This window comes from Lactuca virosa, chromosome 7, assembly GCF_052849685.1.
Source record: "Lactuca virosa cultivar CGN04683 chromosome 7, Lactuca_virosa_CGN04683_v6, whole genome shotgun sequence".
Classification (NCBI taxonomy): domain Eukaryota; kingdom Viridiplantae; phylum Streptophyta; class Magnoliopsida; order Asterales; family Asteraceae; genus Lactuca; species Lactuca virosa.
Window position 1 is genome coordinate 18,936,482 of NC_136432.1, and position 10,917 is coordinate 18,947,398.

A 10,917-nucleotide genomic window follows, 5' to 3' on the forward strand; every position below is an offset into this window, starting at 1 on the left:
GAGAAATCAGGTTGAGAAAACTCGTCGAGTCCATGAGCTGACTCGACGAGTCAGTTAGGGTTTGTCCCAATGTTCACGTCCATGCGATAATTCGGCGAGTTGGGAGTCAACTCGACGAACTGAGTCAACCTCCACGAGACTTCTGAGGAAAACGAAGGGACTCAACGAGTCACATGGGTGCACTCGGCGATTCAGGTCAAATTTGGACTGTTGACTCGAGTTTGACTTCTGTTGACTTTAGGGTTTGATCAACATGAGTAATGGAGACCATGGAGGGGTAAAATGGTCTTTTATCCATTCCAAGAGTTAGAGAGAGGGGGAGAACAACCTTTTGTGTATTTGAGTATGAGTCAAGTATTTATTGAGATAATTACCCTATGTGTTAGGCGGTGGCTAGTTCGAGATTCGAGTTCGAGGATAATTGTTTGCTGTCAAGGTGAGTCTTCTCACTATACATACCTTGAGTGGTAATTTGTGTGATCGGAGGGTCTTATGTGCTTATATTGACCATTGTGATATCCTGCATTATGTCTTTGTTATTTATGTTGTGTGTTATGCTGAGCTTTATTGAGTTAGGACCGGAGGGTCCACCCGAGTTGTGGGACCGGAGGGTCCCACTGAGACACATTGACCGGAGGGTCTTATCTGAGTTATAACCATGAGAGGCTAATGAGATATGTGTGGTATTTTGGGGAACTCACTAAGCTTCGTGATTACAGTGTTATGTGTTATGTGTTTCAGGTTCTTTTCAGGATCGCGGGAAGGCGCCGGCTTGATTGTACACACCAGAGAAAGAGTTATATTTTGAGGATCCTAGATTCTTAATTAAATAATTATGGAGTTGTGTTTGTAAATTAAATAAATGGGATTTTTGTGAAATGTGTTACGAGAATTATGTGAAATTAGAATGAAAATTTTGTTTCAAAATTTACAGTGTTACAAGATGGGTCCCCGATACATTAGGCCATTCGGGATCATTGCCAGGGTTGGCAAGGTGGCGTATAGATTAGATCTCCCTAAGGAGCTCAGTCATATTCATATCATATTCCATGTTTCACAGTTACTGAAGTGCATACTAGATGAGGAGGTAGTGGTGTCATTAGATGATATTCAGGTCGATGAGCACCTGAATTACGTGGAGAGCCCAGTGGCCATTATGGAGTGGAAAGTGAAGGTTCTACGGAATAAGGAGATGCCCTTGGTAAAGGTACAATAGGAGCATCGGAGGGGACCCGAGTGGACTTGGGAGCCGGAGGCGGAGATGCGGGAGCATTACCCGGAGTTGTTCACCGCAGCAGACTTCGAGGACGAAGTCTAGTTCAAGTGGGGGAGAATTGTAACATCCCGACTCCCAGGTACATATTTTAAATCTTTTTTATTCATATTATTATGGAAACTCGACGAGTTGGAGGCCCCAACTCGTCGTGTCGAATCTGGTCAGCCTGCATGGTTTATGGCATCTACTCGACGAGTTGGAGGACCCCAACTCGACGAGTAGAGGTTGTGCATGGAAACCCTAATTCTTAGGGTTTGCACCCTATTTAAAGGATCTTAAGTCCCTCCTCCAGCCTCCTTTCCACATTTTGACAGCCATAAGCAAACCCTAATCAATCCAAACCATATTTTGAGTGTGTGAGGCTAAGTGTGTTTTTTGGTGCATTCCTTGAAAAGGCTTGAAGATTTAGAGGCTTGGAATGAGAAGAAGCTTGTTGATCCAGTATCTACATCGTGTTGGCATCCAATAGAAGGTAAAAAGTCTTTACCTTGGCCTTTTATTTCCTAGATCTCTTTGTATGTTAGTTTATGGGCATTTTAGTGCCAAAAGGGGGTCATGCTTGGGTTTGAGCTTGTCATGAGAACGTGGTATCAGATCTGGACTCCCCTAGGCCCTCATGAACATAAAGTTCTCAAATTTATCTAGCCATGGCCCTTTTCCATGTCCAAAACTGTCTTATAAGTCTATTTTGAGTGTTTTAGCTTCTTGAAGCCTTGCATGTACGTAAAGTTAGCAACTTTACGTGATAACTACACCCTAGGAGCCTAGATCTACAATTTGGAGCTTTGATTCCGCTTAAAAGCGTCTGAAGGAGAAATGAACTGAAGGTACTCAACGAGTTTCATAGTCAACTCGACGAGTTGGATGAGGGTTTCCCGTTTTATGGATTCTACATGAACTCAGTTAGTTAGAACGGTAACTCGACGAGTTGGTTAGGGTTTACCTGTCTTTTGGACACTGCATGAACTCGATGAATTGTTGGGAAACTCGGCGAGTTGGCTCGGGTTTTCAGTCTTTGAGTTCTAAAGGAACTCGACGACTTGGGTCAACAAGGATTGTTGACTTTGACCAAGGTTGACCAAGTTGACCTTGAGGGTATTTTGGTAATTTGGGTCTTGATAGAATTGGTCCTATGATGATTTGTAGGTGTTTGAGTTTGGAGCGGTGTTTAGGGAGTTTGACATCATCATCCAGTGCTACTCGTGAGGTGAGTTTTCCTCACTATACTCAAGGGTCTAAGGCACCAAGGCTGGCTCTTTGGATTGTTATTCTGTATTACTGTTATGATCTGTTAGATCAGCATCCTAGTAGGTAGGATGTTGTTATGTGATTATGATCTGTTAGATCGGTATCCTTGTAGATAGGATGTTGCTATGCTTAGTGATCTGTAGATCAACTTGACTGTCTGTAGACTGCTATGTGGTTATTTGATATGTGTGCACATGTTTGATTGGTGGTTGAGGCATCTGCTGGTGCATGAGCCAACAGACCTGGGCATTCCAACCTGATGGTTGTGGGCAGAGAGTATTCCATCTCGAGGATGATTGGACTCTTAGTATGTGCGCATTCCAACCCGATGGTTATGGGCCGAGGGTATACCATCCTGAGGATGACTGGACCCATAGTATGTTGGCATTCCAATCCGATGGTTGTGGGCCTGGGGCATTCCAACCCGATGGTTGATTGGGCCTATAGTATACTGTTATTGTATATGTGTTATATATTGTGCGGGTATTTTGGGGGAACTCACTAAGCTTTGGGCTTACAATTGTTGATTTTCTTTCAGGTACATCAGATGATTGCGGGAAGGAAAAGGCGTGATCGTGCACCTCCTCATATTTTATGATTTGATTTCTAGGATACTCTGACATGAAACTATTTTGAAAACACTTTGTAATAATTAATGGTTTTTGAATGTTTTAAAAAAAGTTTTAAATTGGCTTGAATTTTATGGATGTTACATTGTGGCCATCCAAAATGCTCATTCTTATAATAGACATGCCATGTCGTGGTTCTTAATTCTCCACGTCGTGGCACCAGGTTTTTCCCAAAAACCTTACATTGATCCCTCCAAGTGCTTAGTCGATCTATTCTGGAAAACGAGTTGTTATAGTTTTCTCACTATACTATATGATACAATGTATATCCTTATATGATATGATATGAGGATTATTATAGTAGAATGGTATGAGTAGTCTACCATAGTCTTATGTATGGTTGATTACATGTTTATATGATTCGTTCATATGTATATTTGAGGAGTTAATGGGAAACAGTGAGGGGCCATCAGCTTATAAACTCGTGTTGACGATGAAATGACGACATGTCGTAAGTTCAAATACACATTTTATCGATGAAACGACGAGAGGTTGTGAGCAACGTTATTGGTGAAACGACGAGAGGTCGTGAGCAATTATTTGTATACATTATTTTTGTAGTATTGATTATGATATTTTTGGGAACTCACAAAGCTTGTACTTACAGTTGTGGATTAAATGTTTCAGGTCGTGCTTCTGGTAGTAGAGAGGCTCTAGTTGGACTGTAAGGAATGTGCATATCATGTTTTCTATGACATTTTGGAAGGTTAAACTTATATTTTAAGATTTAGGTCATTTTTAGTCATTGAACTTTTTTAAATGCTTTATTTTGGTCATTATACTTTGTTTAAGTTATCATTGGTCATTGAACTTGTATATTCTGTTCATTTTGGCCACTCTAACCGAGATAGCAGGTGTATAGTATCAAACGATGTTTTTCAGGTTATAATTAGTCATTGAACTTTTATGGGTGTTTTATGTTAGTCATTATACTTTGTTTAAACTATCATTGGTAATTGAATTTGTTTATTTTTATCATTTTAGTCATTTGATTTTTTAATTATCATTTATGAAAAATTAAAAAAAAGCTACTATTTTTTCTTTTCTGCACAACTAAACTTGTTAAATCAATTATTTAAAGTAAATTATGTGAATAATCCTTGTGATTTATGGTAGGGTGCACATTTAGTCTTTAACTTTTTTAACTCGAACACTCCCAATAACTTTAAGAAAAAACTATTTTGCCATTATCCATCTCATGGCTCTTGTCATTGGTAGAAACACATCAAATCATCATCGGTAATTAGTTTTACGTTAGATGATCCCATGGAAAGTCTTTGTATCGGGTGGCCCAAAGCAGCCAATATTTTGGTACATATGAATTAATTGAAAGCACTAACAAGTCTATTTCTTCCAAAAGCCCGAATCAAGGGTTTGTATGAAGCAATTGAAAACATTAAACATGCATGTTACCCTAAATCATAATGATTATTCATATAATTTACTTTAAAATAATTGATATAACAAGTTTAGTTGTAGAGAAATAATAAAAAAAATGTAGTTTTTTGAAATTTTTTATAAATGATAATAAAAAATAGAGTGACTAAAATGAAAAAAAATAAAAAAATTTAGTGACCAATGGTAGTTTAAACAAAATATAATGACTAAAATAAATCACCAAGAAAAATTCAATGACTAATCATAATCTTGACAATGTTATATACCGCCTATCATCGGTTAAAGGGACCACAATGACCAAAAATAAACAAGTTTAATTACAAATAATAGCTTAAACAAAGTTTAATAATCAAAATAAAGCATTTACAAAAGTTCAGTAACTAAAAACAACTTAAACCTTAAAAATAAAAATTTTGGATTGAAAATTAAAACGTTTCAAATTGATGTGACAAATAATTTGAAAGAGACAGAAGGAATGAACACTCTCTATCCTAAGAGCATTTACAATTGAAAGTTTAACCAAAAAGTTAAATAAGATTACAAATCTAGTGTCATGGATGAAACTCTTCTCTGTAATTTTTGGTATTAAATGAATTTTAAGTTTAATTGTCATTGAACATTACAACGAGTAAAAAGAAAGTTTTTATTTTTCAAAAAACAAATACTTAAATATATTACATTAAATTTATAATATTTTTTGTATTATAAAAATTAATAAATTTATATAAAATATAAAATAAGGATATAATAATTGTTTATAATTATTTCAATACGATATATAAAAAAGTTTGCTAAAAGACATCCTATTTTATCGTTTACACACCGTATATAAATGATATACGAAAAGTCTTTTAAATCTATAAATTTCTACACAATATGTCTTTAGCCTCCATTTAACTCCCATGTGTGTGGTGTTGGTTTATGCAAGTTTTTATCCTTTTTATGCCAAAGGGGACACGAACAAATATGCAAAAGTAGCTTTTTAGATTATTATTGATGGTTTAATCAATACTTTCTTTGAGAGTCCTCCGTGTCTACATCCACAAACAAGGACATAATCGTCATTTTTATCTCTCTCTCTCTCTCTCTCTCTCTCTCTCTCTCTCTCCATAACTGAAAACGACTGCAAGCAACCTCTGGTCGACTTGTTCAACCCCACTCCCCCACACCTACGCTTTCTACACACACACGTATACGTCTATATATATACACCGCCTCATCCCATTACTCTTCTTTATCTCTCTCTCACACACAGATCAAGTGGTCTGAAAAAATGGGGGATGTTGAAAGAGTCTGTTGTATGTGTGGTGACGTGGGTTTCGCCGACAAAATCTTCCGATGTATCAAGTGCCATCACCGCTTCCAACACTCGTACGTCTCCGCACCCTCGACCACCACCATCTCTCTCTCTCTCTCTCTCTCTCTCTCTCTCTCTCTCTCACACACACACACAGAGCACGTATAAGTTTATGACTGTACATATTCTAACACAACTGCAGATGATCGCCGGCCACCACTTTCCGTTGATATTCTGATATTCATGCTATTCTGTTTTTCTGTTTTGACTATTTTCAACATATCCGCAAGTTGATTCATTTAAATAGGGATATATCACTAGAATATTATGAATTTTTTTCTAATTTACCTTCATGAAAACACACTTCACCATGTTACAAAAGGGACACCATAGCTTGCGTAAGTGACAGGAGGTAATTAATAACTATTACAACCAACGCCAGTACCGCCTCCAGCCGCCCACCACCACCACCATCTCCTTCACGAAGTAATTATTTATTCCTTTTTATAGCTTGATTACCTACGTACTATTTTATGTTGACCAGCTTGACCATATATTAACACCGATATTATAATCTCCATGTGTAATTCCTGCAAATCTTTTTGTTCTCCATAAATAATGTTCTGAAACTCTTGTCTTGGTAAGTGGACATCGCACCTGTTCAATCATAAATTTTAACTATTCTTATAATTAATAATCTAATTTAATTTGTCATGAATGATCAGGTATTGTAGCAACTACTATAGCGAATCATCGGAGCCTCCGGAGCTATGTGATTGGTGCCAAACCGAGGTGATCAAAACTACGAAACACACCGGTTCTTCCAAGAAATCAAGCTTAAAATCGGACGCCGGAATCAGTAACCGGTCAGAATATTCCGGTGACAAGATCAAGCAACATGATCGTGAAGAGGGTTTCGAAAAAGGCAAGTCATCCTCATCCACAGGAGCTCCTTCCCCTAAGACTAGTACTCGAAGGTACAAACTTCTGAAAGACGTCATGTGTTAAATAAAGATCCAAGTTTGGTGCCAAAGGTGAGACCTTTATGGAGTTTAATGTTCCCAGAGGGTAATTCTTGGTTTGACTTGAGGGTAAAAGGGGAACAAAGTATTGTCTATAGAGGATGAAGATAGAGAGTGTGGTGAAAACAATCGAGTTCTAGCTTTTTACTGTTTCTTTTTTTTTTTTTTTTTTCTTTTTTTTTTTTTGCTTTTGTGATATGTGTTTGGACTTCCATATAACTTGTTTCATAGCAGTAGCAACTAAATAAGTTTCCTAATTGATCTCTCCCCTTCCTCGATCAAATTGCATGGCATGCATTCGTTCGTATTTTTATAACCCTTAAGTTGCAAATTCATGTTTTTAACAATGAAATAAAATAAAAATTCAACGTGTTGGTTTATTAATTGTTTAAAAACATCGCATGTTATGTATACTTGAAGTATAAATTAAAAAAATACAATGTGTTTGTAAAAATATATATTTTTCTTTTTTCACTACTACAACTAGGGATGCACAAGTATGATTTACGTATATTTTTGTTTTATTTTCAAGATAGAAAACTTTGCATGGGAATGATCTAGGGTTTATCATGAATAAATAATTGTGGATATATAAACTGTTGTGTTTCTATCTTATATTTTCATGAGTTTAATTATTAATTTTGCACTTCTTTTTTACTCTTGTAATGTGATAAAAATTTATAGATTTGTTTTTTCTACATCTTAATTTGGGTGAATAATTTTCATTCCAAAAAGAAATTGTTTAAATACAGAATAAGAAATAGTTTTTGGTATATTATAGACAAAAACGGTATTCACATTATTCAGGGTTTGGGAATTTCAGCTGTATTTCATTCTAGCATTAAGCTGCAAATTATTATATATATATATATATATATATATATATATATATATATATATATATATATTAAAATTGTGAACAAAAGTAACAGTTAACATGACACATTTTGCCCAATTTTCGTCCCTTGAATTACATTCTCAGTCCATCTATTTTTGTGTTTGTGTGTCACTGATTAATTTTCGTCCCTTGAATTACATTCTCAGTCCATCTATTTTTGTTTGTGAGTCACTCATTATTCTTAGTTTTTATAAGGGGCTTTATAAGGGGCAATTTTTGCCAATATGTGTATTCTTTTGTGGACACGTGACATAAAACTCGGTGTCACATACACACGTGTCTTCCATTTATAATCCACCGCTTCTCATATCCAATAGCATATCGCCAGGTTTTTTCATCACCACCTCTGTTTCTTTCGTATACCGATAGAATCCTATTTTCCTTCTCCTGTTTCTCAGTCGTTCCAGAAACCTCTCATACATTGCTTCTCACAAACAAACTTCCTCCTTCACCGGTGGCTTTCGACCATACCGATGCCTCCAAAACTCACTTTCTCTCTCTAAACTCATCCAAAACTCTACTACAGTATCCATCGATCCGACTTCCAGAAAAAGAAAAAGAAATCAGAATCGACGAAAAAGAGACAGGCTGGCCAGGTGCGTGCGTCGGCCCTCCACCGTCTCATATTTTCTTTTTGTCTTTCTCTATTAATAACTTCGGTCGTCTCACCCCTGCTACTCCAAACCACAATCGATTTATCCTCTTTAGTTCAACAGGGAAACAACAACGTGGTCGGATCGTTGGTGGTATATCTACTTATGGACTTAGTTTAATCCCTCCGCTCCTTGTCGATGTTTCCTCCACCGCCTCTCCCTGTTTGCTCTACCTTCCACTGATTGTCGTCACGGGAACGAAAAAAAGGAGGGCAGCCGTGGTGACGGTGCCGACCACCGGAAAGTGCAAACGAACTTGATTAGGGCGTAATGCAATCATTCATGATGCCAAAGGTAATTAATCAATTTTTTTGCAGTTTTTTAATTCACCTCTTTTACATGGATTATCAATCTGTCGCTCCTGCTTCTATGTTTTATTAATCTTGTATGCTTTTATAGTTGCTTTATATATTAAATTCAGGCTCTGTATTTTTGTATTCCATTTCGTGACCTGGTTGAAAATCCAGCAGGGTTTGGAAATAATAATGAGATCTTTACTGTTATGGACGAAGTTCTGGCTGCTGCCCACCAGGTATTCGATGAAATGCCCGGGTCTCTTTTTCTCTTTTCTTATCATCGCTTTACCTTTATTTTATATTAGTTTATTTGATAGAGTCATTGGTGTTGTAAATATTCGAAGTGTTGAAGAATAAAGAATCGGTGTTCCTATACAAGGTATGCAATTCCAAATTGTGTTGTATGTTTTTTATTTGTTTGACAGATACACATATGGTTACGTTTCTTACTGCGATCAACCACCGACATAACAACACAAAAAATATTAAATATAAACAAATGCCAAAACCATTATTAATATACACCCGAGAAATTGTTTGAAACGTTATTCTTATTTCTGCACCCTGCTTCCCTGATTGGTTCCTGCTGGCAAGAACTGACATTAATGACCAGGGAGGAAACTTGAAGACAATACTTTGCTTTTCGTAATAGCGACTCAAGAAGTAAGAATAGCTAATGGACCAATTCACAAGCTACAATTGATGCATCTGGGATTGTAAGATTCTCTATAAAAAGATTCGTAGAGGTAATAATTTACTCATATTCTGCAATTTTGTAGTATTTCAGGATTAGTGGTTCTAAGAAGTTATTGATTTCATGTTTTCCTTTTTCTTTCAGATTGGTCATCTACATTCTAAGTTCAGGTTGGTTTCGTTGGAATTGTTAATAGACAAAATGTAGATATTTTGGATATCAGTTTGAGTTGCCAAATTGGAAAACTCATTAAAAAAAACTCATTTATTGCCATCATCGTCACTTGCTGTAGATGGACTTTAATTTAATATTTTCTATCTTTTGATTTTCAGACCCACGTACGTAAGAAGAAGTTAAGAAGGAGGTCACATGAAGAGATGTGCTTGAATGATTGAACATTACATTTAGTAAGCACACAACCAACTCCAAATCCCTTCTCAAAATTTTGGGGTTAAATAACATTTGTTTGTTCCTTCTATTAGATTTCTTCTAAAGAATGATGTACTATTTACAGGAACTTCTTCACCAACGAACTATCTTGGATTCGATAACACCGAATCCGAATGTTGAGGCATTTTAAGTATTGTAAGGCTATGATTGTCCATTTCCTGGTATTTTGATTCTATCCAAATTAATTTAGTTAAGTGTCTATTTCAGGAGTTATTTAACCTGGATGAAGCATTACCATTCTAACTTGAATCTACCATTTGCATTCTTTTTTAACCTACATGAAGCATCCCTTGCAAGGTTTTAAACATGGAATAGCAAAAACCATACAATTGGAGTCGTAGTTGGACACTCAGCTTAAAAGGAAGCAATGTCAAACCATTGGAAAATGAGGTAAGACAGTCTATTTTTTGGTGAAAAAAAGGAATTTATGGATACCTTGGTTCAATTTATGTTTAAAACACCACCATATAAGCTGCTTGACCACAGGCACGTTGTAATCACTGAGACCTTTATCAGTGATCTCGACAAGGACACAGTACTAATGCTCGATATGTTCCAGATGATGCAGGAGAACATGACAACAGCAATGGACATATGCAAGAAAATCATTAAAGACCACCCAACACCATGATCTACGAAAATCATATGTCGTAGCCAGCATCTAATATCGCTCCTACTATTTTGTAATCGAATGCAATGTAATGATCAGTAGTTTTTGTAATCCAATGGCATGTAATCATAGGTTCCTTTGTAATCTAATGCCATGTTAACTCCTCTCTTCATATATTTATCTGCTGAAAAAACAAAACAATACAAACTTAAACAGATAAATTTATATACACATCGTTTTGAAAACAGCATCTACTCCTTCGTGGGGGTCACCTTTCTAGTATATATAATTATTTTTTGTCTTGATATTGCTTTTTCAGAATTCTTATATATTTCTTTATTGAATGGCCTACAACTTGTCTAGATAATGTGTAGGAGATTTTTGTAAATATACGAGGAGCTACTAACCTATATCTATATTTCCATTTATTAATTATTTATATGTAT

General features: G+C 36.1%; 1 protein-coding gene and 1 long non-coding RNA gene across 12 annotated transcripts; both read left to right on the forward strand.

The window, feature by feature from the left end:
- Nucleotides 1-5,743: 5,743 nt before the first annotated feature.
- Nucleotides 5,744-7,127, forward strand: LOC145127855 (zinc ion-binding protein). Its single transcript, XM_079062982.1, has 2 exons — nucleotides 5,744-5,922; nucleotides 6,574-7,127. The coding sequence occupies exons 1-2, from the start codon at nucleotides 5,825-5,827 to the stop codon at nucleotides 6,854-6,856; spliced, it is 381 nt and encodes a 126-aa protein (XP_078919108.1). The 5' UTR covers nucleotides 5,744-5,824; the 3' UTR covers nucleotides 6,857-7,127.
- Nucleotides 7,128-7,952: 825 nt separating this feature from the next.
- LOC145127735 (uncharacterized) lies at nucleotides 7,953-10,643 on the forward strand. 11 transcript variants are annotated; one of them, XR_013716468.1, is made up of 10 exons: nucleotides 7,956-8,364; nucleotides 8,485-8,715; nucleotides 8,889-8,953; nucleotides 9,023-9,096; nucleotides 9,331-9,463; nucleotides 9,556-9,581; nucleotides 9,744-9,818; nucleotides 9,926-9,996; nucleotides 10,069-10,251; nucleotides 10,421-10,643. It is a non-coding gene; the product is annotated as an uncharacterized LOC145127735 (long non-coding RNA). The 11 variants fall into 11 exon arrangements; XR_013716463.1 differs by having other exon boundaries at nucleotides 7,959-8,364; nucleotides 8,892-8,953; XR_013716462.1 differs by having other exon boundaries at nucleotides 7,960-8,364; nucleotides 8,892-8,953; nucleotides 9,035-9,096.
- The last annotated feature ends 274 nt before the right edge of the window (nucleotides 10,644-10,917 follow it).